General features: G+C 49.6%; 1 protein-coding gene across 1 annotated transcript; it reads right to left on the bottom strand.

Moving 5' to 3' along the window:
- Positions 1 to 3,379: 3,379 nt before the first annotated feature.
- Positions 3,380 to 26,939, bottom strand: LOC119338949. Its single transcript, XM_037611151.1, has 4 exons — positions 26,656 to 26,939; positions 5,845 to 6,163; positions 4,969 to 5,034; positions 3,380 to 4,873 (listed from the first exon to the last, which is right to left on the bottom strand). Exons 1-4 carry the CDS (start codon positions 26,937 to 26,939, stop codon positions 4,505 to 4,507), a joined length of 1,038 nt encoding a protein of 345 aa, XP_037467048.1. The 3' UTR covers positions 3,380 to 4,504.

Here is a 26,939-nt window from a genome sequence, read left to right as displayed (position 1 = left end):
CAGCGTGGTACTGGCCTGTGGCTGGCAGACCTTCGCCCGCGCATGTGGCCTGGGCCGAAGGTGCACCCTCCACTTCAAGTACGACGGCCTGGCGACCCTCTATGTGAGGGTGTTCAGGGGGGACGGCCGCCGCGTGGGGTGTTGCCTGGAGGACAACAACGACGACGATGGTGGCGACGGCGAGCTTGGCCTTGGCGACGCGCGCTCCTCCTCTCGTGATGACAGCTCTTCCTTAGACGAGAGCTCGAGCAGCGGTGGCTATGATCGGCCTCCGTGTCGTCGTGCTCGCGTCAACGACGCTGGTGGTTCGTCCCGCCGCAGTACTCCCGTGAAGCTGCAGAGGAGCCCGACGTGAAGCTCGGGGCCGGCGAACTTGGACTCAAGGCCGGTGGCCCCAGATCTCTTATGGAAGAACTGGTGGAGCGCCGGGCTACCTTGAGGCGCTACTTGAGGATGCGGCGCTGGTGCCAAGCTTGTACGCCTTCGGGCCCTCTATGTTTAGCTTTTCCTTACTCCTGCCAAAAAAAGGAACGTGCCCTACGGGGGCATGTAATGAACAGTCGCTACTATGCCTTTCTATGTTGTAATTGTCGTCGTGATGCTGTGCTGTAATGTTTGCAATTTGAGCGGGTTAAGGTAGAAAGACATAGCTTGGTATGTGCAGTTGTCCTCCTCCTCGTGAGAACCTGACCTTAGGTACTTGACAGGCCCCCCAGGAGATACGCCCTGTGCCCTCAGGAGGTACACCTTGCGCCCTCATGAGGCTCAGCAGGGCAGAGCTGTCCTTTGAAGCAAGAGAAAATTTGTCGAGCGACTTGCTCCCCCTTACGCGAGCCCCCTGCCATAGGTTAGCTTGGACCTGATGCATCGCGTGGCGCTGCCCTGGGGGCACGGACATGAGGGGTGCCGGCGCTAGTGGACTCGATCGAGGGCTCCTTGCAAGGATGAAGACAAAATAATGGGGTTTGGCATGGTGTGTGTGCGCAAAGGCAAGCCCTGGGCGCACACACCTACCTAGCCCCCACGCGCGAGGAGAGCGAGGAGAAGGGGCGGGCGACTGCCACCTCTCTCACGTCCTTAGACCTAAATAGCTTAGGAGAAAACACAACCAGCATTCGAGAATACCAAATCCATTGAAAGACTACTAGAAAACTGCAAGCAACTTCAGAAAGCAAATGAACAGCCGCGTCCGGCACCTAATATAGTCTTCTCACCAGCGCGGAGCTAAGTGCTGCCATTAGGACGTGGGAGGGAGCCCCCATGAGGCCCCAGGGCGACTCTCAGGAGACTCCGGGGCGTGTACAACCCCACTCATTATTACGTGAGAGTGTCACGAGCGGAGACCTTCACTGGCCGGAGCCTTGCTTCACAGGCTGGAGCCTTTCTTCAGGGGTAGAACTTCCAGAGGGTGCTAGATGTTCCAGGCATTATGGATGGGGACCTCATCCTGTGTCTCCAGGCGCGCGGCGCCGAGCCTAGAGACACGGGCAATCCTAAACGGGCCCTCCCACATGGGAGAGAGCTTATGCAGCCCCTCCCTGGAGAGCACCCGCCTTAGGACGAGATCGCCCACCTCTAATGTCCTGGAGCGGATGCTGCAGCAGTAGTAGTGCCGCAGCGCCTGGTGGTACCTCGCTGCTCGGAGTGAGCCTTGACGGCGGCGTTCCTCCCCCAGCACGAGATCCATCCTCTGCCTGGCGTCCTGCTGCGTTTCATCAAATGCCAGGACCCGCGTGGAGCAATGCTTGACCTCGTGAGGGAGAACCGCTTCTGCTCCGTAGACGAGGAAGAACAACATTTCTCGTGTTGGCTTGGTCGCAGTGGTGTGGATGGACCACAACACGGACTGCAGCTCGTCGAGCCAGCCCCTGCCGCAGGCCTCGAGCTTCTTCTTGAAAGTGCGGGTCTCGAGGCCCCTTAGGACTTCCGCATTGGCCCTCTCAGCATGTCCGTTGCTTTGTGGGTGTGCTACTGAAGCGTAGCAGATCTGCGTTCCAAGGTTAGCATAGTATGTTTTCAAAAGGTTGTTGGTGAACTGTGAGTCGTTGTCGGTGATGATGCGATTGGGGACCCCAAATCGGCTCACGATTCCCTTGATGAACTTGACGACTGATCCAGCTGGGATGGTGTACACGGCTTCTACCTCCGCCCACTTGGTGAACTTGTTGATGGCGACGTAGAGGTATCAGTAGCCCCTGGCACCCGAGGGAACGGTCCCAAGATGTCCAGCCCCCAGACCGCAAACAGTGTAACGCCCCAAGACCGACGCTCCGGACGCCTTCCATGTTTTTTTTCGTTATTGTCGTGTGTTTTTATTTGTTTGTTGCATTCATCATCGCATCATGCGCATTGCATCATTGTTTTCAAAACTCGCACCCGTTCGTAGTTGCCGCGTTCCCCTTGCCTCCTTTGACCGTTCCCAGACCAACCTTGTTCTTCGTTTTTCCTCTTGCCTAAACAGGAGTCTCTCTCAGACCCCTCGCGCGCGTCCGAAAGTTGTCCCGAACCCGACCCGCTCTGTCGTTACCAATGGGTTTGGATCATCCCCTAACATCTATAAAACATCTCGGTTTTCTTATTTGGACTCCCTGCCTATTCTCTTCTCGACCGCTCGATTGCGATCGAAGGGATGAATTAGCCCCTAAACTAACCTAGCCACTTACTATATACTAGCTAAATACCCGTGCGTTGCCACGGGACAAACATAACAATATTGCACTGGTTGTATTTGTCCCGGCAGCTCCATCTCTTCTTCCCTTGGTTCAAAATTTTCTAAACGCACATCTTATTTATCTTCTTTTTATTGAAATGGTCACCGGGGGGAAAGGCTCCCCACCTGAATATATTTCAAATATAGCAGTTGTTCACAGAGATCACACAATGTGACATCTTATTTCTCTTACCCCCAACAAGACAAACTTTGCTCTTCCTCCACCACTTTTATCTCGGTCTACTACTTGCTCTAGCTTCGGTGTCCTCTCACTACTGTATCCCATATAGTTTCACTATGACATGATAAGATAGCTCTTACTTGTCATTTGTTATTTTTATGGATTGGTAAGGCTCATATGTAGGTGCATGTTTTTCAAGTATTTGGATTTTGGACTACCATGCCATTCAAATAAATTCTTCCTGTAATTTTCTTGAGCTGAACGTATTGTCATTGTCTGGTCAAAGCAAGCGTTGCATAAAGCCATAAACATACTTGTTTTGGAAGATGAAAACAAGAGATTCATGAATTCTTATGGAAATCTGATAATGATATATAGAAACTGAAGAGAGTTCCATCAGTACATGCTTGCCCACCAAATGGAATTTAACCAGAGACATGTGAAAAATAATCTAAGTGCTTATTGAATGCCATATCATTTATTTAGAAAGTCATAGAATGAAGTTTTCGGACCAAGTATTGAACCAATTGGTCTTTCTTTCAAAATTTGTTCACAAACTCTGATGTTTTTCTCCCACTCCCCTCCATTTTTGGCGATCATCATGTCTTTCTCCACATGTAAGTCCCATCCGAAACACAAATAGGTAAAGTTTGATGATGGTCTTCATCTTCCTTCACTGCTTCTCTGTCCAGTCTTCATATGTGCCTCCAGCTTGAAGTACCTTCTTTCATATGCGTGCACTTCTTCCAACTCCAAAGAATTCCAGTGAAGAATTAAGAAACTTTTATCTAACCTCGCTCAGTCTGGTGTATTTCCTAGAGCAGCCCAAAGGAGTGCCTCCTCCCTTCTTCTTGGACTCCTCGAACGCGCCAACATGTTCCCCCTAGGAGAACAGGAGCTCTCACCCACAACCTCCTCGACGTCGTTGTAATCACTTGGTCACCTGTGTCAATGACCTCGGGGCGTTGCCGGTGGGAGATCAGGGAGTGTGTGATGTCTGTGGAGGCGGATCTAGAGCATGAGAATTCAACATACAATCAAAAATTGAACATACAGACTATGATGCCCTCCATATGTCAAAATTCAGATTAAACATGTCTTACTACATCTCAATACTTATCAAATAGTCCTTCTCACCTTCTACCAATTTCTTTGCTTGTGTTCGCTGCACTGTCCCTGCTCAAACAAAAATTACAGGTCGGTGCAAAGAGGGGGGTGCTCTAGAGAGTTTAGAAAAATATCTAATAGATAACACAAGCAAAAGCTTCAAGGTCTATAGTAAACCCCACGGAACAGTGGCAAATAGGCATTTGATTTCATCAGACATGGGGTGAGTTGAATCAACAAGCGAACCATCTACAAGCTCTCTCTTCCTCAACTAAAAATATGTACAGAATGACTTACATTTCAAGAACTGAATTTTACCCAAGAACTGAAATCATGTTACAAGAACTATCAAAGTTTACGCATGGGGTTCATACCAAAGAGTGCGGTTTAAACTCCCACCGTCCAGCTCGTCGGCCCACCAGTCATCCACGGGCTTGGGCGCCGTGCCCACGCTGCCGTAGCACTGTCCAGTCCCTCATGACTGCCATCGCTGCAGGTCATGGTCGCTATGGCATCGATGCACCTGCTAATGATCTGCACCTTGTCGGACGTCGGGAGGAGCTCCTCGGTCCTGGCCCTGCAGAGCGTGGTCCTCGAGGTTCACCAGTGCCACCTCCTCCAGGTAGGCCTCGGTCCCACCGATGAGGTTCCCGGGCTTGCACTCCCTTGGTCATCTCCAGGTGCTCGGTGGCGCAGCACAGCATGGCGATGGTGTCGGTGGTGATCTCGAAGTTGATGCCGTAGCAGAACTTGATGACGAGGTCAAACGCCTTGGCGTCGCCGGGCATGCCTGTGATCTCGAGGTGGGTCACCCTGGACCCGTTGGCCCCCGACACCAGCTTCCTTATGTAGCCGCATTTAGATGCCAGTGGGAGCTGCAGAAGTTTTCATTAGAACTCAGGATTTTTGCCGATTCCATGTGATTTCTAAGCATGCGTGGTAAGAATCAAAGTTGGGGTTGGTTGTTTACCTTGTGCGGAAGCTGCTCTCCCCAACTTGGATGGTAATATCGCTTGGGAATTCTTGTGAACAGAGCCTGCGCCAGCCAGTTCAAAAAGCTATAAATACCATCAGAGAATATAACGCACTCGATGGGTAATCAAACATTCAAACTAAGCTTCACAATGTAGGAAGGGATTAATAGCAGAGAATCAAATATGACCAAATGAAGCTAGTAATTAGCAGCACTAAAGTTTATAGTACGTCTGCCTTAAATCAAATTATTCCATTCTTATGCAGCCTGTATCTGCGCTAGCTGACCAACACCCTGACTGGAATCCGCCACGGCCCCGTCGCTCGGTCCCCAACCCACAGCGTTGTAGATGCATTCTACGCCGGCAACATCCCCGTAGGGGGCTCCTGGCGGCGAGACGGCGGGAGGGAGGCTGGTTGAAGTAGGCGCACGCCGCAAAGGATCATGGTTCAGTGGTTGGCGCCAGCGACTCCATCTCTCGATGCTTCGGACAGGGACGCAGTCCCATCGATGTGATTCGGTTCGAGCGCTTGCCTTGCATATGCTCCACCGTCGACCATGACGAACACATAGGAGGCATGATCTAGGCCTCGAGGAGAGCACTGCGTCGCTGGCTGGTGGCATGGGGCATTGGTGGAGGCGACAAGGCGAGGGCTGATGGAGGTGCGTGGCGTCTGTTGCGGAGGGTGAGGGGCGAAAACGAATGAGCCGATGATCGTGAAGACGGTGGTGCAGGAGACAAGCATAGGGGCCGGAGTGGGTCGGGGAGGAGTGGACGAAGGAAGAGGCGAGCTCTGGCGAGTCGAGCATGGCGGAAGGTCCATGGACCATGAGCGGGACGGCATCGAATTTGATAGTGGTACAGAGAGATACCTGCGTGGTCGGGGAGAGAGAGGGCCGTCTGCTGTAGAGGGAGGCGTCTGGTGGTCGCGGCGACCTTCGGGCATCCGGTGGAGAGGGCGGCGCTGGACTGGTCGCCGCAGAGGGGGTGCGGAGTGCTTCGTGTTCGGGGGTATATAAGATCTGGCAGGTCGTCGGGGAAGGAGGTGGAGAACGTGGGGTGCGGGTTCTTTCTCTTTTTTTTCGCTGGCCTTGAACTGGATTACTGAAACGCGCGTGGGCATATCTTCTGTATCGACTGTTTGTGTGCGGGGCTCGTACGAAGGTTGAATCATCACGGCGTTCGATTCCCCTTTAATAGTAGAGAATATCAGTCCAAACCCTAATTTCTAGGAGAGCTGTCCCATCCTCCAAATCCTCCCCCTGCCCAGCCGGCCGCCGCCACTCTCTTCCTTGGGATCACCCCCGATCCAAAAATCCTCTCGGCCTCCAACCCGTAGCCCTCCACCTCTCGATCTCTCCCCACCAACCAGCGCCTCCTCTGGATCCCCTCGTTCACCTACCGCAGTCGCGCCAGAGCCACCTGCCCGAGTTTCTCCTCTGCTCCCAGACCCAGGCCGCCATCCGACCTCGCCGGCCGGTCGCTGGAGCAGCCCATCCAGGCCCTTGCCCCCCTTCTACTGCTCGCCGTTAGGAGCCCGAGCGCCTCGCCTCTGCACCTACGCCGATGGCCTTTTCTACCCCCGGGGTCTTCTTCCATGACGCCCTCCTCCTCCTCGAGGAGATGCTCCTCGCCTCGAGCACCAGTGCTCCAAGGTCGGCCTCCTGCTGTTCGTCGTCGCCGGGGCTCTCCACCACCAGCAGGCAGCCGCACCTCTCCTCCGTTCCCTCCTTTCCTTCGCTTTCTCTCTCTCCCTCTCATCTCCCTGCTTCCTCTCTCTCGCAGGGACTAGCAGGAGCGCCATGGCCGCCCGATGCTCAAGCCACCACCGGGAACCGCCCCTCCGCCGTCGTGGCCCTGGATCCGGCCGGTTCCAGTGCGCCCTCGCCCCGCCAAGTCCCTGCTTCCGCGCCTTCTCCAAGTGCCTGCCACCGCCCTCTGCTTCCCCTGCGACGAGCAGCAGTTCGTCATCTGCCTCGACCGCTCGGTCGCCTCCCCTGCTTCGTTGACCCCGCTCCTCGCCCTGTGTCCCCGCCGCCGCTCGCTGCGTTGACCAGCACGCCTATTACAGCGTTCAAATTTAACTATAGGAAAATCACAAGCCAAAAAATAACAATCATCGAAAAGTGCAGCTGCGGCTCCCGCCGAGTGTCCTTCATTCTTCATTACGTCGATCACTTCCATGTTATCTGAGTTTACAACAAGGCGATTGCAGCCCGCCTTCTGTGCTAGGAATAAACCAAATTTAAGAGCCAGAACTTCTGCTGTTAATACATCATCACACCAGTCAATCCTCCAGTTTCCTCCGACAATGAACCTTCCCTTATCATCTCTCAGGACCGCCCCAGCTGCACCTTGAAGAAGGTCATGATCGAACGCGGCATCAACATTCAGCTTCACAAATCCCCTAGGAGGGATACTCCACCCCCCTGTTTTGCGAGTTGCCTTAGGGGAGTATGCATTGACATAGTTTACAGTTATAGCACGAGCCCCCATCGAAGTTTGATTTGCATCATGTAACTTTCCTTCATGGACCAGTTGACGTCTATCCCATCATAGATACCAAGCTGTAATAGTTATTAACTCACGTGCGTTCCGGATGCCCTTAATATTTAAATCTTGATCTTTCATAAGGAGTAAGAATTCTAGCACCGCCTCTCCCGCGTGGTCAACAACACAGGCTTTATGGAACACCTCTTGTAGGCCTAATTTTTCCCAAACTTCTTTCGCCTTCTGAGACCAAAACAAGACATGTTTTGTATCCTCCGGTCCATTCAAGCATGCAGGGCAAATGGGTGAAACTTTTATATGTCTGTTGGCAAGTGTAACTCGGCATGGGAGGGTACTGAGGGAGTCCTAGACTAGGGGGTGTCCGGATAGCCGAACTATTATCATCGGCCGGACTCCAAGACTATGAAGATATAAGATTGAAGGCTTCGTCCCGTGTCCGGATGGGACTTTCCTTGGCGTGGAAGGCAAGCTTGGCAATACGGATATGTAGATCTCCTACCATTGTAACCGACTCTGTGTAACCCTAGCCCTCTCCGGTGTCTATATAAACCGGAGGGTTTTAGTCCGTAGAACAACAATCATACCATAGGCTAGCTTCTAGGGCTTAGCCTCCTTGATCTCGTGGTAGATCCACTCTTGTACTACCCATATCATCAATATCAATCAAGCAGGAGTAGGGTTTTACCTCCATCGAGAGGGCCCGAACTGGTAAAAACATCGTGTCCCTTGTCTCCTGTTACCATCCGCCTAGACGCACAGTTCGGGACCCCCTACCCGAGATCTGCCGGTTTTGACACCGACATTGGTGCTTTCATTGAGAGTTCCTCTGTGTCGTCACTGATAGGCTTGATGGCTCCTTCGATCATCAACAACGACGCGGTCTAGGGTGAGACTTTTCTCCCCGACAGATCTTCGTATTCGGTGGCTTTGCACTGCGGGCCAATTCGCTTGGCCATCTGGAGCAGATTGAAAGCTACGCCCCTGGCCATCAGGTCAGATTTGGAAGCCTGAACTTCATGGCTGACATCCGCAGAGACTTGATCTTTGACGGATTCGAGCCACAGCCGAGCGCGCCGCACTGTCACGATGGGCATGATTTAGCTCTGCTGCTGGACAGTGCCCTGGAGGCCGCACACGAGTCCGCTCCGATCCTCAATTCGGAGCCAGCTGCCCAGATCGAGGACGGGTGGCTGGACACCGCCTCGGGAGCTGCTACCCCTACGGTGATGGAGCCGAACACTAAACTTGTCCCTTGTGACGCTCGTGACTCCGAGGTGCCGGACTCCTCGCCGGACTCCGAACCCCTCGCGCCCCTACCAATCGAACCCGGTTGGGTGCCGATCATGGAGTTCACCGCTGCGGACATCTTTCAACACTCACCTTTTGGCGACATCCTGAATTCGCTAAAGTATCTCTCGTTATCAGGAGAGCCCTGGCCGGACTACGGTCAAGACGGTTGGGGTGAGGACGACGAAGAAATTCAAAGCCCACCCACCACCCACCTTGTAGCCACTGTCGATGATTTAACCGACATGATAGACTACGACTCCGAAGACATCGATGGTATGGACGACGATGCCGGAGACGACCAAGAACCAACACCTACCGGGCACTGGAAAGCCACCTCAACTCATGACGTATACATGGTGGATATACCAAATGAAAGCGATAACGAGGAACAACGGGACACGGCGAAGGATAATTCCCCCGAAAAACAACCAAAACAGCGACGCAAGCGCCACCCGAAGTCCCGCCTCGATAACAACAGCAACCATAATGACCCAGCCGTAGAGCAGGGCGAACCAGTGGACGACGAACATGCAACCAAGCAACCATCTGAACAGGATGAATTGGACAAGCAACCCATCCCCGGCGAAAACAACAACCCAGACGGTCTCACGCTGGACACATCACCGGAGCACAAGAACCTTCACAAAAGGCTCATCGCCACTGCAAGAAGTTTGAAGAAGTAGAAGCGGAAGCTCAAAACAGCGGAAGACGTACTCCGAATGAGATGGAGCAAAGTACTCAAGACCGCATATAAATACGGCGATAGGCACCAAGCAAAGAGCTACCCGAAGCGCAAACTGTTGCCCAAATTCGACGAGGAGGCCTTAGAGCCCCCATAGTCAAAAAACAAAGAGGCCGCCTGGCCGGATAGACGACCAGATGACAGGCTAAGAGTGGCAAGCGGCGCCGCACACAAGCCGGCACACGATCCACATAAGGATCCTCGCGGAAAGGATGGCCCGGTCAGGTCGATCTATGGGCCAAAAAAGGCTCCAGGAAGCAACACAACACGCCGAGTGTTCGAAGATAATGGCACACCTAAATACAGGGGCACCGCACACCCACTATGCTTCACCGATGAGGTGCTGGATCATAAATTTCCAGCGGGATCCAAGCCCGTAAACATAGAGGCATACGACGGAACAACAGACCCCGGAGTCTGGATTGAGGATTACATCCTACACATACATATGGCTAGAGGAGATGATCTCCATGCCATAAAATACCTACCCCTCAAGCTCAAAGGGCCAGCTCGGCACTGGCTCAAAAGCCTCCCAGAAAATACCATTGGAAGTTGGGAAGAGCTCGAGGATGCGTTTCGAGCAAATTTTCAGGGGACTTATGTCCGCCCTCCGGATGCAGACGATTTAAGTCACATAACTCAACAGCCCGGAGAGTCAGCACGCAAATTCTGGAACAGGTTCCTCACCAAAAAGAACCAAATAATCGACTGTCCGGACGCCGAAGCCTTAGCAGCTTTTAAACATAACGTCCGAGACGAATGGCTCGCCAGACACCTTGGCCAGGAAAAACCAAGAACAATGGCCGCGCTAACGAGCCTCATGACCCGCTTTTGCGCGGGAGAAGATAGCTGGCTGGCAAGATGCAGCACCAACGACCCAAGTACATCCGAGGTCAGAGATGGAAACGGGAAATCACGACGCAGAAAAGATCAGCGCCGGAATAAAGAAAATGGCCCAAAGAACACGGTGGTCAACGCCGGATTCAAAAGCTCTCAGCCGAACAACAAAACACTGCCTCTTAAGGACAACAGTGACGAGCTATCCAACCTAAACCAAATCTTGGATAGGATATGCCAAATTCACAGTACCCCCGGGAAGCCTGCAAACCACACCCACAGAGATTGTTGGGTCTTCAAGCAGTCCGGCCGACTTAACGCCGAACATAAGGGGCTCGACACACCAAGCGAGGACGATGACGAACCCCACAAGCAGAGCGCCGGAAAACAAAAGAACTTCCCACAAGAAGTCAAAACAGTGAATTCACTTCAAGTGATAACAAGGAAAAATAGGGCGGCATCCACCAAAGCACATGCCGCACGGTCCACCCCAGCGGAATCCCGAGATTGGATGTCAAAACCAATTACTTTCGACCATTTGGATTACTCCAGAAGTATTCGAAACGCAGGATGGACTGCTTTGATATTGGATCCTATAATCGACGGACTACAATTTACACAAGTCCTAATGGATGGCGGCAGCGATTTAAACCTGCTATATCCGGACACAATCCGCAAGATGGGGATAGACCCCACCAAAATTCGCCATAGCAACACTTCCTTGAAAGGAGTGACGCCAGGCCCTTACGCCAAGTACACAGGCTACTTACTACTAGAAGTTGTGTTCGGTTCATCCGACAACTTCCATCGCGAAAAGCTAATCTTCCATGTCGCCCCATTTAAAAGTAGCCACCAAGCGCTATTAGGACGCGAAGCTTTCGCCTGCTTTAACGCAATACCGCATTACGCGTCTCTTACACTTAAAATGCCCGGTCCACGCGACATCATCTCATTAAAAGGTCGTTCAAGACCCCGGACACGGCTAGGCGAGTCCGGCATAAATAAACTAGGGGCTTCCTAGACGCACACCCCTTTACAAGAGGCTGCGTGAATAAACAATGAGAGCCAATAAAGCTCAACTTTATTCTTTTTTTAAATCGTACTCTGTTTTAAATACATTTTTTGCACGGTATTTTCCCAAACTAAGTTCTTCTCTTTTACAGATGAACATCGTGCTACACCCGTCCAAGATATAGCACAACGGAGACACAGGCGCAGACGTGCAGCAGGGACCCGTTGCAAGGATTCTGTTTAGATTGAGACCCTGCGTAAACCTTTCTTACTGTCTCTTGTTGATACACATCCCCCGGTTTCCTATTATAACCGAGGAGGAGGCTGGCGTTTTGGCATCGGCCGCGTCAGAAGTTTTCGCCCGTACCTGGACACTAGGGGCTTAGGGCATTGTTCTGCCCGTTATCATAAAGACCGAATACCTTAGGGAGTGTCCGGCGTCTCGAGTTAGGCCCTATATGCATCAGCTCCAAGTCATTTCTTTGGTCAAATGTTGGGTTTGCCCGGCTCCTGTGTTTTGCTGCCTTACATTCCGTATCATTGGCTAACGCGGCACCAGGAGAACTACTGCGATTGTGCCCTGGTTTGGCCAGGCGAGCACCTCAGTAGAGAAAGCCGAAAACTGACTGTCATGATATAGCGAGAGACTGGTCAACCACTCGATCGACTACCGGAATGTCTAGAATTCCTCCGCTTTGATGAAGGACCGTTTCCCGGTCAGGGACATACGCGTCCCGAATTCGGAGAGCGGGGTGCCCCTAGGGGCTATATCGTAGCCCCACCTCCGAACTCCTATGGCTAAGTGAAAGTGATAAAGCATTATAGTCCGGTTGCCTAGTTTGCTACACTACCACCTCCTTCACAGGACCAAGACGTTGGATTAACTGTGAAAATGCGCTATTTTTGCAAACACCCCCGCACCCTGTGCGTGGGGGCTGAAGCCGAAGACTACCATCTTTCAGGTTATATACACGTATACATTAACGGCCGCACAGGAGATATTCCAATACTTGAACGCACAAGTATAAAAAGCACTCATATTATAAATATGGTTTTACAAATCATACATGTCATTTGAACATAACATTTTTCGAGCACTGCGACTCTATTAAACGAGCGCCCTGCAGGACTTCCCCAAAATAGTGCTTGGCAGGTAACCGGCTCTCGTCCGAACCCCGGGATGCAACATCGGTGGCATCCATCTCCGTCCAGTATGTCTTAACACGGGCGAGAGCCATCCGTGCACCCTCTATGCATGCCGACTGCTTCATCGCCTTGATATGCGGCACCACCCCAAGGAATTGCTGCAATAAGCCAAAATAACTCTTCGGCTTGGGCCTATCCGGCCACGGATGAGCCACTACATCCGTCATGGCAAATCCGGACAATCTATTCAGCTCAGCCCACTCAGCCAATCGATCGGTCAACGGAAGTGAACGCTCCGGACTGTGGAATTGAGACCAAAAAAGCTCTTCCATCTCGTGATCCTTTTGGCTTCGGAAGTGCACAACCGCATCCGCCGCACTCGCCACCAAATCCAGATAAGGATCCTCCACACCCCACAGCTGGCCCAGCTGAGCATACTTCTGATCTGTGAACTTCCTGCGTAGCAGAAAGGGCTTTCCAGCCGCAATGTCTCCGGCCTGACGCAGCTCCTCCTTTATAGCCCTCATTGCAGAACGGGCATCCTTGGCTTCGGCGGTGGCCTTCTTCAGGTCCTCTTGGTCCGCTCGGCGTTCTTTTTCAAGAACCTCATAGCGGTCGGTAACATCCTTCAGCTTCACGGCCACTCCGGCCATCTCCTCCCTGCTTCGGCAGTGAGCAGCCTTTTCGGCTTTTAGCTCTTCGGCGGCCTTCGAGGCAGCCGCATCACTCCTCCTGGCCTGCTCCTTGGCTCGAGCAAGCTCTGCCCGAAGGTCCTCCATAGCAGCGGCACCATCTGCATCAAGCATACATGTTGTAAGGAGTGGCCATCAGCTCCCTTACTAGGTGACCACGGAGAAACAACCTACCTTGTGACTCGTCAAGTCGTTTATTGACCAGCGCGATGTCCGCATCCGCAACGTCAAGTTGCCGCCTTAGCTCGGCAACTCTATCAGTCTGGCTGGCCACCGGACAATCCGCCACCTGCATAGGAAAGGTGAGAATTAATAACTGAGATTATGATCCTCGGCACGCTGTCGCTTTCGACAACATACCGAGTCTCAGGGGCTACTATCTATACAGGGCGCACTCTATGTGCAAAACTGTCAAAAGGTATGTCATTTTTACGTACCTCAAAACCCGCCAGTAAACTTCTGACGGCATCATGCAACCCGCCCTCAGTGGATGAAATTCTTCAGCTCCCCCGGCCGTACACCAGTAGGTGCCGAACTCTCCGGCCCCGCCGGACTCGGGGAGACCCTCCGCAACGACACTTCAGGGTCGTCCGCCCCACCTAACGTGTGGCAGATGGAGGTGTCTCGCTCTCCATCATCTCCGGACGAAGATCCCCCGAAGATGAGCTCAGCTGAGAAGGGCGGAGATCCGAACTACAATGTAAGAAAAACTTTGGTTATCCTCAAAAATAAAAACAGGGATGTCCCTTATTACAAAACTCCCCTTTTTCTACTTATGGCTCGCTGGAGGGCTGATTCCTTAGGGGAGATAGTGCGGCCGGGGCTTCCTCTGGCGCAGGACCCTTTGGTGAAGATTTCTTCCCCCGCTTTGAGGCCTTAGCCTCCGGATCTTCGGAAGCGGTCCTCTTCTCCCCTTGGAAGGAGGGATTCTCGATCCCCCCTTTCCCAAGAGCCTCCTCAGTAGAGGCGGTAGTTTTCCTGTTTTCCCCTTCGCCCTCTTCTGAAGGCGCAACCTCCAGCATCTTGACCAACACCGGATCCGGCGTGGTCTCCAGGAGGGGGGCCGGACACCGTATCAATTTTGCTTGCACTATCCACTCCTGTCCAAGGGATAGCTGGTTAAAAGGCAAATCCATGATAAACAAATGGACGATGTGTTCGGACACAGGATCGCTTACTTGAGTATCCGGGCGATTGCAGCTTAGGCCAGCATCCTCGGTCAAGTCCGGACACATCTCTTGTGATCCGAAGAACAATTTGTACATCTCCACGGGTGTTGTACCCATGAAGTGTTGGAGAGCTCGTGGTCCCTCCGGATTGAATTCCCACAGGCGGAGGGGGCGACGTTTGCACGGCAGAAGACGCCGAATCAGCATAACCTGCATCACTACGACCAGATTGATCTCCCTCTCCTGGAGGTCTCAAATCCGGCCCTGCAACAGGGGTACGTCCTTTGACGACCCCCAGTTAAGCCCTTTGTTGACCCATGACATCAGCCGTTGTGGAGGGCCCGAGCGAAAGACAGGCGGCAGCTTCTGCCTGCTGCCCCTGGGAGCGGTAATATAGAACCGCTCCTGTTGCCACAAACCGAGCTCCTCCTGAAAAGAGCCCTCGGGCCATGGAGCATCGACCCTCTTGCTTACAACCGCCCCGCCGCACTCCGCTTGATGCCCCTCGATCATCTTCGGCTCCACGTTGAAGGTTTTGAGCCACAAACCAAAGTGAGGGGTAGTGCGGAGGAAGGCTTCGCAGACGACAATAAATGATGAGATATGGAGGATGGACTCCGGAGCCAAATCGTGGAATTCTAGCCCATAATAAAACATGAGCCCTCACGAAGGGATCCATCGGGAAGCCTAAACCCCAACGGAGGTGAGACACGAACACGACGCTCTCGCCTGGCTCGGGAGTAGGAATGACTTGCCCTTGGGCAGGCAACCTATGTGAAATCTCGTAGGTTAAGTACCTGGCTTCTCTCAGCTTTAGCACGTCCTCTTCTGTGACGGAGGAGGGCATCCACCGGCCCTGTAGGTCGGAGCCGGACATTATGAAAGGTCCGAAGCGCTCGAATCTGGAGCCCTGAGTGTTGGAGCTCGGGGTGAGGGGCGGATTCGATTGAGGATTGAAGAAAAGAAATGAGCCTTGGTCTCATTATGAAGAGGGAGAATACCAAGAGTCGTCCCCGTGACCGTTTGGAACTCGCCTTCGATGGAGGGGGCGTGGCAACGGGCGCGGTTGGGTTACCTACGTCCGTATTGATGGGAATCCCGGAATAAGGGGAACACGATCTCTTCTTCGACAAGACGTGCCAAGGAAACCGCTTCGCTAAACGCGCTGAGGTGGTATAATAAAAATGATTCGAGTAAAGGCTTGGTAGTGGTGTGACGTCACGCCACAAAATACGTCAGTAGATTGAACTTGTGTGAATATTATTCTCTTTACGGTGGTACCTGGAATTTATTTTGCAGAGCCGGACACTATCCTGGTGTTCGCAATCTTCTATGAATTATTCGGAGGAGGAACCCGCCTTGCAATGCCGAAGACAATATGCGCGCCGGACTCGTCATCATTGAAGCCTGGTTCAGGGGCTACTGAGGGAGTCCTGGACTAGGGGGTGTCCAGATAGCCGAACTATTATCATCGGCCGGACTCCAAGACTATGAAGATACAAGATTGAAGACTTCGTCCCGTGTCCGGATGGGACTTTCCTTGGCGTGGAAGGCAAGGTTGGCAATACGGATATGTAGATCTCCTACCATTGTAACCGACTCTGTGTAACCCTAGCCCTCTTTGGTGTCTATATAAACCGGAGGGTTTTAGTCCGTAGAACAACAATCATACCATAGGCTAGCTTCTAGGGTTTAGCCTCCTTGATCTCGTGGTAGATTCACTCTTGTACTACCCATATCATCAATATCAATCAAGCAGGAGTAGGGTTTTACCTCCACCGAGAGGGCCCGAACCTGGGTAAAAACATCGTGTCCCTTGTCTTCTGTTACCATCCGCCTAGACGCACAGTTCGGGACCCCCTACCCGAGATCCGCCGGTTTTGACACCGACAGGTACCATGCAGTGTACGCCATATGAAAATTTTAATTTTTTCCGGGCAGGATAGTTTTACAGTTTGGCGAATTCCGCCCTATGTGTTATTTTCCCATCTTGTGAATATAGCTATTATCCCAGGTTTAACAGTTTTACAGAAAAGACCCTCATGTTCATGCATTTAATATCTCACAAACCGTGCATCGGTTTAAAATGAGTCAAACATGTAAAATGCTTAAAATTTTGTGTAGATTAATAATTTGCCACTTTCATCCATGTTAAATATGTTTAACTTGCTGTTTATTTAATTTTTCATAAATGCCATGTTAAAATGATTTATTTCATAACTAAATAACCGTAGCTCCGAATTTAATAAACTTTATATGTAAATGGGGTGGAAAAATTCATAGATTAACTTGGTGCACTCATCTTGCATGTTTAACAACTCTAAAATATGGTTTAGGGCAGAACAGTACCAAATTCGAAATATGCATACGAGGATTTTCTGTAAGTGTTGTTTGTTGTTCCGGCCTCATTTAAATTTGCATAAATAGTTAGTTTACTTATGCCTCACCTCTTTCTATGTTTAACAACATTTAATATTGTTGAGTAGCTTATAACGAGATCAAACTAAATTATTGCCTATGGTGTTTTTTCAATATGCAATTCGTTGCATATTGAGCTCCACTTAATTTTTAGTATTGTTTGTGCACTTTGCCATGCCATGCCTCATTAAACCGGACATGCATCATACTTGTTTGTGCATCATGCCATGTTCATGCTTGTGCATTTACCATGTTGTTTGTTTCTTTCCGGTGTTGCTTCTTAGTTCCGGTAACGTTGCGATTGTGAGGATTTGTTCATCTACATCCGTTCATCTTCTTCATGGACTCGTTCTTCTTCCTAGCGGGATTTCAGGCAAGATGACCGTCATCTTGGATCTCATTACTATCATTGCTATGCTAGTTGCTTCGTTCTATCGCTATGCTGAGCTACCTATCTTTTGCTCTTCAAGCCTCCCCATATTGCCATGTCAACCTCTAACCTTTCTCACCCTTCCTAGCAAACCGTTGCTTGGCTATGTTACCGCTTTGCTCAGCCCCTCTTATAGCATTGTAAGTTGCAGGTGAAGTTGAAGATTGCTCCATGGTGGACAGGATTATTGTTGGATATCACAATATCTCTTATTTAATTAATGCATCTATATACTTGGTAAAGGGTGGAAGGCTCGGCCTTATGCCTGGTGTTTTGTTCCACTCTTGCCGTCCTAGTTTCCGTCATATCGGTATTATGTTCCTGGATTTTGCGTTCCTTACACGGTTGGGTGATTTATGGGACCCCCTTGACAATTCGCTTTGAATAAAACTCCTCCAGCAAGGCCCAACCTTGGTTTTACCATTCGACTCACCACCACCTATACCTTTCCCTTGGGTCGGCCAACCCGAGGGTCATCTTTATTTTAGCCCCACCGGGGCCAGTGCTTCTCTAAGTGCTGGTCCGAACCGAGCAGCCTGCGGGGCCACCTCGGGGACACTCGAGGTCTGGTTTTACTCGTAGCTTGACTTATCCGGTGTTGCCCTGAGAACGAGATATGTCCAGCTCCTATCGGGATTGTCGGTGCATCGGTCGGCTTTGCTGGTCTTGTTTTACCATTGTCGAAATGTCTTGTAAACCGGGATTCTGAGACTGATCGGGTCTTCCTGGGAGAAGGAATATCCTTCATTGACCGTGAGAGCTTGTGATGGGCTAAGTTGGGACACCCCGGCAGGGTATAAACTTTCGAGAGCCGTGCCCGCGGTTATGTGGCAGATGGGAATTTGTTAATATCCGATTGTAGAGAACTTGACACTTGAATTAATTAAAACGCATCAACCGCGTGTGTAGCCGTGATGGTCTCTTTTCGGCGGAGTCCGGGAAGTGAACACAATTTTGGGTTATGATTGACGTAAGTAGGAGTTCAGGATCACCTCTTGATCATTGCTAGCTTCACGACCGTTCCGTTTGCTCTGTTCTCGCTCTTATTTGCATATGTTAGCCACCATATCATGCTTAGTCGCTGCTGCAACCTCACCACTTTACCCCTTCCTTTCCCATTAAGCTTTGCTAGTCTTGGTACCCATGGTAATGGGATTGCTGAGTCCTCGTGGCTCACGGATTACTACAACAACAGTTTCAGGTGCCGATGGTACCAGTGCAGGTGATGCAACCGAGCTCAGATGGGAGCTCAACGAAGATCTTGGTCGTTGCTATGTTTCGTTTCATGTTGATCAGTAGTGGAGCCCAGTTGGGACGATCGGGGATCTAGCATTTGGGGTTATCTTCTTTTTATTTGGATTCGTCCGTAGTCGGACTATGTGTGTACTCTGAATGATGTATGAATTATATGTTCATTGTGTGAAGTGGCGATTGTAAGCCAACTATTTATCCTATTCTTGTTCATTACATGGGATTGTGTGAAGATGACCCATTTTGCGACAAAACCACCATGCGGTTATGCCTCTTAGTCGTGCCTCAACATGTGGGAGACATAGCCGCATCGTGGGTGTTAAAAGTTGGTATCAGAGCCATCCCCGACTTAGGAGCCCCCTGCTTGATCGAATTGCGGACGTTGTTGAGTCTAGTACAAAAATGTTTTGAGTCTTAGGGTTATATATATCGGAGAGTAGTATTCTTTTTACTCCTTAGCACTTTGTCGCTCTGGTGAGGTCTCCTGACGTAGATGTTTTGACTTTCCTCTTCTCAAATTTCACTAAAAAAAATTTAGGATCACGCGGGTATCTTGGAATCATTCCGATATTCTTATGACGAGAACATTGTTCTTGGTGCCTCCTGACATTTAGGGGTTGTGGCAGTGTCCCGGGGAGTTGAGCTCTGAGGTGTTGTCATCATAATTTTATCGTTTCAGGTCTGGAATACCTGAGTTTTGCCGACATCGAAAATCTCTTTTATGCAGTTGTTGGTGAGATAACCTCGACGCCACCTAGTACTGGGGAGTTCGGTAGTATTGCCATAGCTCGTATAACGGATGCTTTTCGAAGGTTGAGGTACACAATTTGGTTATGTGTTGACGGATGGATACAACTTGGATGTAGGTATTATTAGTTTGGGTGAGATATATTGCTTCCCCTGTATCGCCAACACCAGATTGCATAACCAGAAAGTTTCGGGAGTTTTATAGGTGGGAATTCAAGTAGCTCCTAGAATATCTTTCCGACAGATGCATGATATGAGATTGGGGTTCGACGTCTAGTGGTCTGCCTATCCACGGTCGTTTTTATAGTGGTCACATTGTGTCTTAAAGAGCTCTTGGCTATGCTGGTTCGGGGACACTTCGTATGTCATGTGCACTGCCTTGTACATGATGGTGCTGTACGATTGAGCCCGTGTGGGCCCCACCACGAAAACTTCGGACGAAATCTCTATCATATGTTTGTTCTGGCTTATTCTGCAAGCCAATCCTTTGTTTTGTTTTATTTGTGGTATTCGAGTTGCTTCGAAGTCAAATGTTGAATCCATACCTTTCCTAAATGGTGTTCTCATATTGCTATGTGAATACTAATCCTTCTTGATCATCGAGGTCGTCATGTTAATTCTTTTACCAACCGGTGTGCTTCTCTTCAAGTGGATCCGATCATTTCAATATTTGCGAGATCAATTCTAAGTTTTCTCAACGGTGTTTATTTCATCCGTCCCCAAGTTTCCTTTGTTTTCCCGCCCTCCCACCCTTTTTCTTCAAGGACTCAGATTTCTTAATCATGTATCCTTTTATTTGTGGGAAGTCTCTTCATTCTTTTCTTTCAATGTTCTTATCCGGTGATTTCCCATGAAGATGCTCAACAGTTTCAAGTTCATCATCCTTCATTGTTGTTTCTTCTTTGGTGGATCCAATTCAAGCTTTCGATATTCATCATATTCCTTTCCTCGTTTCTAATGCTTTCTCATGCCAATGCACCTCTTAATCATTCACTTCTTCCTATTCAGTTGTTCTGGAGTGCTAAAGATATCTCACAAGACTTGTGTTTCCATTCTCAATCCCTTCAAGATATTTCGAGGTTGTTATCTCATTCAAGCCATTTAATTCAACCGGTGCAACCTCTCTTTAAAATTGTTCAACGGTGTTTCTTTTGAGTGCGCCCTAACCCACAGGTCTTTTCCCAGGATCTTACCTGACTCTTCTAATTTTCCCGGAGCTATTCCCTGATTCTTTTCAAAGTTTGACGTAAGAATGGGTTATCATCAGTCATATGTCTTTCTCCAAGATCTTTCAAATTCTTTTCATCGTTGGTTCAACCTTTCCAATTTTCATTCCGGAGTGCCTCAACAATTCATGGTGGTGTTTCTCATCGCCATTCTCGACATGTGAAGATCGAAGAAGAGTTTTCTCTTAAATCGTGGTCCACTCTCTTGAAGATTCATGGTTCTAGCTTGATGCCATCCTCTCATGATTGTTTTCGATTGTGAGAATTCTTTTCACCCATCTGGAGCATTTCAGGAGTCTTTTCAGTTTGATTCTCCGGAGCCCATCATCTCAGAATTATTCATTCAAGCTTTCAACTCTCGTTCTCCAAATCATACCGGTGCATCATTCAAGTATTAACTAATAAGCTCGGGATCTCTGCGTTCACTTGCATCTAAATTCTCTCAAGTATCTTTGTTCATTTTCCAATTCTTCCCGGTGTTTCTTTATCTTTTCTTCATTCATTTTCAATTCTTATGGTGGTTCCTTCAAGAGTTGTCTTCCTTCGTTATCATATAGATTCATTCATTCTTCCCAATCCTACTGGTGGTTCGTTGAAGCCTTCCCAAATTTGCACCATATCTATATTAATCCTTTCTACGAGAATAAGTAGTATGCCAAATCCATTGCTTGTCATCAATTTAATTGGTGAAGGATGAGCATAATGTAATTCTTATTCTTGTTTCATCGAGTAAATTCAATTCCATATTCCGGAGGTTCAGCAAAATTCTTGATTTCATTTGTTCGTCTTTCTTTCCGAAGTTCCAAGTTTTCTCGGTTATATCATTTCAAAGCTTCATCTTATCACTGCAAGGCTTCACGTTGTGTTTTCAACTTCTCTTTCTTTCTATCATCCTTTTTTACCGGAGTTCTTCATGGAGTTTCTTCATGGTGGTTCATCAGGGATTTCATTCATTCTCGAAGTGTTCTCAAGATTCTTGTTGGAAGAGCTCAAATATTCTCCTTCCTGCATTCCAAAGTGCAATTCGTTCTAGCTTATCATTTGAGGTGATGTTATGTCATTCTTGACAATTTGAGTTCGTGTTTCATGCTTCAGATGTTGTCAAGAATGAGATATTTTAAATCCACCAATCTCTTCGTTGGATTTATCTTGTGTCATGTTTCACCTAAAGCTTTCCCTAAGGAATGTTGCTATTATGGTGCTTATCAATGATCCAAGTTTTCTCCTATCCTCTTGGTGAAAGAAGTTTTTCATCGCCTTGGTGCTCTCACTCAAATCAGTGGCTTCCTTTAGTGTCCGTTTGTCACCTCATAATGTTGAGATGTTTCCATAAGTCCACTACAAGCTTATTCTTTTCTTTGTTGGTTTTCCAACAACTCCGTTCAATCCTTCTTTTTAAGGAGGCTCTTTCAAATTCAATTGTGATAGAAGTTGTTGTTCTCTTGTCTGTTCCCTTGATTCCACTCTTTCATTTGTCCCGAAGGCATTGTGATGTTGCTCTCTTCACTCATCATCTCGTTTTCTCAAGATCATGTTCTTTTCCATGCTTATCCATTTAACCAGACTGTTGTGTCTATCATTCCACTTTTAACCGGAGTCTCATCCAAGTGCTTTCATTTTTCCAAGTTCATATTCTATTCCTTGCGTTTCCAACCGGAGTGTTGTCGCAATTGTTCTTTATTGTTCCTTGTACATCTTGTTTCAACCGGAGTGCTTGCATGTACTTCTTGTCCATTGTAACCCTTTTCCTATGTCTTTCAACCTACAAGGTTATTGTAGTGTTCCTTGTTCCTCTTCGATAACAGAGTGTTTGCAATCTTGTCATCTCCATTGTATTCTTTCTTTCAATTTGTTCAACCTCTCAAGGTTTGTGGGTTTCACTCGTTTTCAAAGAAGCAACTTTGTTTTACCTCTTCCTCTTCCGTTTCTCTCTGGCGCCATCCTTAGATCTCGGGACGAGATCCTCTTGTAGTGGTGGAGTGTTGTAACGCCCCAAGACCGACGCTCCGGACGCCTTCCATGTTTTTTTTCCGTTATCGTCGTGTGTTTTTATTTGTTTGTTGCATTCATCATCGCATCATGCGCATTGCATCATTGTTTTCAAAACTCGCACCCGTTCGTAGTTGTCGTGTTCCCCTTGCCTCCTTTGACCGTTCCGAGACCAACCTTGTTCTTCGTTTTTCCTCTTGCCTAAACCGGAGTCTCTCTCAGACCCCTCACGCGCGTCCGAAAGTTGTCCCGAACCCGACCCGCTCTATCCTTACCAATGGGTTTGGATCATCCACTAACATCTATAAAACATCTCCGTTTTCTTATTTGGACACCCTGCCTATTCTATTCTCGACCGTTCGATTGCGATCGAAGGGACAAATTATCCCCTAAACTAACCTAGCCACTTACTATATATATCAGTCCAAACCCTAATTTCTAGGAGAGCTGTCCCATCCTCCAAATCCTCCCCCTGCCCAGTCGGCCGCCGCCACTCTCTTCCTTGGGATCACCCCTGATCCAAAAATCCTCTCGGCCTCCAACCCGTAGCCCTCCACCTCTAAATCTCTCCCCACCAACCAGCGCCTCCTCTGGATCCCCTCGTTCACCTACCGCAGCCGCCGTCCAAGCGCCACGTGAGCCAGAGCCACCTGCCTGAGTTTCTCCTCTGCTCCCAGACCCAGGCCACCATCCGACCTCGCCGGCCGGTCACTGGAGCAGCCCATCCAGGCCCTTCCACCCCTTCTACTGCTCGCCCCTAGGAGCCCGAGCGCCTCGCCTCTGCACCTACGCCGATGGCCTCCTCTACCCCCGGGATCTTCTTCCATGACGCCCTCCTCCTCCTCCTCCTCAAGGAGATGCTGCTCGCCTCGAGCACCAGTGCTCTAAGGTCGGCCTCCTGCTGTTCGTCGTTGCCGGGGCTCTCCACCACCAGCAGGCAGCCGCACCTCTCCTCCGTCCCCTCCTTCCCTTCACTTTCTCTCTCTCCCTCTCATCTCCCTGCTTCCTCTCTCTCGCAGGGACTAGCAGGAGCGCCATGGCCGCCGGATGCTCAAGCCACCACCGAGAACCGCCCCTCCGCCGTCATGGCCCTGGATCCGGCCGGTTCCAGTGCGCCCTCGCCCCGCCAAGTCCTTGCTTCCGCGCCTTCTCCAAGTGCCTGCCGCCGCCCTCTGCTTCCCCTGCAACGAGCAGCAGTTCGTCATCTGCCTCGACCACTCGGTCGCCTCCCCTGCTTCGTTGACCCCGCGCCTCGCCCTGTGTCCTTGCCGCCGCTCGCTGCGTTGACCAGCACGCCTCAGATCCAACGTGCAGCCCAGCCTCGCGGCCTGCTTGGCCTCTCCATCAGCCTGGGCCGAGGACCATGGTGAGAAAACCCCCAGCCCCTCCTGTGCACTATTGGCCCAACTAGATTCGGCCCGATGTGTTTTTTTCCCGTCTGGCGAATTTAGCTATTATCCCAGGTTTAACAGTTTTACAGAAAAGACCCTCATGTTCCTGCTTTTAATATCTCACAAACCGTGCATCGGAAAATGATTCAAACATGTAAAATTCTTAGAATTTTGTGTAGATTAATAATTTGCCACTTTCATCCATGTTAAATATGTTTAACTTGTTGTTTATTTAATTTTGCATAAATGCCATGCTAAAATGATTTATTTCGTAACTAAATAACCGTAGCTCGGAATTTAATAAACTTTATATGTAAATGGGGTGGAAAAATGCATAGATTAACTTGGTGCACTCATCTTGCATGTTTAACAAATATAAAATATGGTTTAGGGCAGAACAGTACCAAATTCGAAATATGCATATGAGGATTTTCCGGAATTGTTGTTTGTTGTTCCGGCCTCATTTAACTTTGCCTAAATAGTTAGTTTACTTATGCATCACCTCTTGCCATGTTTAACAACATTTAATATTGTTGAGTAGCTTATAACGAGATCAAACTAAATTATTGCCTGTGGTGTTTTGTCAATATGCAATTCGTTGCATATTGACCTCCACTTAATTTGTAGTATTGTTTGTGCACTTTGCCATGCCATGCCTCATTAAACCGGACATGCATCATACTTGTTTGTGCATCATGCCATGTTCATGCTTGTGCATTTACCATGTTGTTTGTTTCTTTCCGGTGTTGCTGCTTAGTTCCAGTAACATTGCGATTGTGAGGATTCGTTCGTCTACATCCATTCATCTTCTTCATGGACTCGTTCTTCTTCCTAGCGGGATTTCAGGCAAGATGACCGTCACCTTGGATCTCATTACTATCATTGCTATGCTAGTTGCTTCGTTCTATCGCTATGCTGCGCTACCTATATTTTGCTCTTCAAGCCTCCCCAAATTGCCATGTCAGCCTCTAACCTTTCTCACCCTTCGTAGCAAACCGTTGCTTGGCTATGTTACCGCTTTGCTCAACCCCTCTTATAGCGTTGTTAGTTGCAGGTGAAGTTGAAGATTGCTCCATGGTGGACAGGATTATTGTTGGGATATCACAATATCTCTTATTTAATTAATGCATCTATATACTTGGTAAAGGGTGGAAGGCTCGACCTTATGCCTGGTGTTTTGTTCCACTCTTGCCGCCCTTGTTTCCGTCATATCAGTATTATGTTCCCGGATTTTGCGTTCCTTACATGGTTGGGTGATTTATGGGACCGCCTTGACAGTTCGCTTTGAATAAAACTCCTCCAGCAAGGCCCAACCTAGGTTTTACCATTTGCCTCACCACCACCTATACCTTTCCCTTGGGTCGGCCAACCCGAGTGTCATCTTTATTTTATCCCCCCGGGCCAGTGCTTCTATAAGTGCTGCTCCGAACCAAGCAACCTGCGGGGCCACCTTGGGGAAACTCGAGGTCTGGTTTTACTCGTAGCTTGACTTATCTTGTGTTGCCCTGAGGACGAGATATGTGCAACTCCTATCGGGATTGTTGGCGCATCGGGCGGCTTTGCTGGTCTTGTTTTACCATTGTCGAAATGTCTTGTAAACCGGGATTCCGAGACTGATCGGGTCTTCCTGGGAGAAGGAATATCCTTCGTTGACTGTGAGAGCTTGTGATGGGCTAAGTTGGGACACCCCTGCAGGGTATAAACTTTCGAGAGCCGTGCCCGCGGTTATGTGGCAGATGGGAATTTGTTAATATCCGGTTGTAGAGAACTTGACACCTGACTTAATTAAAACACATCAACCGCATGTGTAGCCGTGATGGTCTCTTTTCGGCGGAGTCCGGGAAGTGAACACGGTTTTGGGTTATGATTGACGTAAGTAGGAGTTCAGGATCACCTCTTGATCATTGCTAGCTTCACGACCGTTCCGTTTGCTCTGTTCTCGCTCTTATTTGCATATGTTAGCCACCATATCATGCTTAGTCGCTGCTGCAACCTCACCACTTTACCCCTTCCTTTCCCATTAAGCTTTGCTAGTCTTGGTACCCATGGTAATGGGATTGCTGAGTCCTCGTGGCTCACGGATTACTACAACAACAGTTTCAAGTGCCGATGGTACCAGTGCAGGTGATGCAACCGGGCTCAGATGGGGGCTCAACGAAGATCTTGGTCGTTGCTATGTTTCGTTTCATGTTGATCAGTAGTGGAGCCCAGTTGGGATGATCGGGGAACTGGCATTTGGGGTTATCTTCTTTTTATTTGGATTCGTCCGTAGTCGGACTATGTGTGTACTCTGAATGATGTATGAATTATATGTTCATTGTGTGAAGTGGCGATTGTAAGCCAACTCTTTATCCCATTCTTGTTCATTACATGGGATTGTGTGAAGATGACCCTTCTTGCGACAAAACCACCATGCGGTTATGCCTCTAAGTCGTGCCTCGACACATGAGAGATATAGCCGCATCGTGGGTGTTAAAAACGGTCAAGTGAGCGTTATCGTCTGGAGGCCATGTGTGGGCTGATGGATCTGCTTGGCGTGAAATTGGCATGCTTCACAAGAGCGCACCAACTCTATAGCGTCGTTGAGCATGGTGGGCCAGTAGAAGCCGCTGCGGAGTGATGCCCGCAGTCCTCACCATGTATGTCCGCCCGCAGCTCGAGCCCCTGTTCTTTGGACATGCACCACAACGAAACTTCATTGGGCCTCCTACGATATAACTCACCATCCTTGATGCAGTACGCGGTGGCCTGACAGGCCACGTGCTCAGCGTCCTCCTCCTTCTTTGGCAGGGTCCCTTGAAGCAAGTATGCCTTGAACTCTTCGGTCCAGCACCCCTCCTGAGGCTCGAGCGCGAGCAGCAAGCGGGCTCCTGAGGGGTGACCACAGGCTGGGGCACCCGTCTCGGGTGCATGTGGCAGGTCCTCCTGAGGTGGTGCTGGAGTCGTGACGTGCGGGGTCGCAGATGGCTTGAAGAGCCGCTCCTCGAACACCCCTGGCTCCTGAGGGAGCCTGCGAGAGGCTCTTTTTGTGATGTCGTTTGCTTCCTTGTTCGTCCTGCACGACACGCCCATGAACTGCTTCTCAATTTTGCGCGCCTCCTCTAGGTACGCCTCCAT

The sequence above is a fragment of the Triticum dicoccoides genome, chromosome 7B, assembly GCF_002162155.2.
Source record: "Triticum dicoccoides isolate Atlit2015 ecotype Zavitan chromosome 7B, WEW_v2.0, whole genome shotgun sequence".
In the NCBI taxonomy this organism is placed as follows: domain Eukaryota; kingdom Viridiplantae; phylum Streptophyta; class Magnoliopsida; order Poales; family Poaceae; genus Triticum; species Triticum dicoccoides.
Note: the sequence above shows the minus strand (reverse complement) of the source record. Positions and strands in the feature narration are given on the sequence as shown.

Excerpts from the sequence above, each read along its gene's own strand:
- LOC119338949 (XM_037611151.1), bottom strand. The coding sequence starts at position 26,939 with ATGGAGGCGTACCTAGAGGAGGCGCGCAAAATTGAGAAGCAGTTCATG. Across the intron at positions 5,035-5,844 it reads CTCTCTCCCCGACCACGCAG|GCTCTGTTCACAAGAATTCC; the intron begins GTATCTCTCTGT and ends TGGCTGGCGCAG. Across the intron at positions 4,874-4,968 it reads GAGAGCAGCTTCCGCACAAG|CTCCCACTGGCATCTAAATG; the intron begins GTAAACAACCAA and ends AAACTTCTGCAG.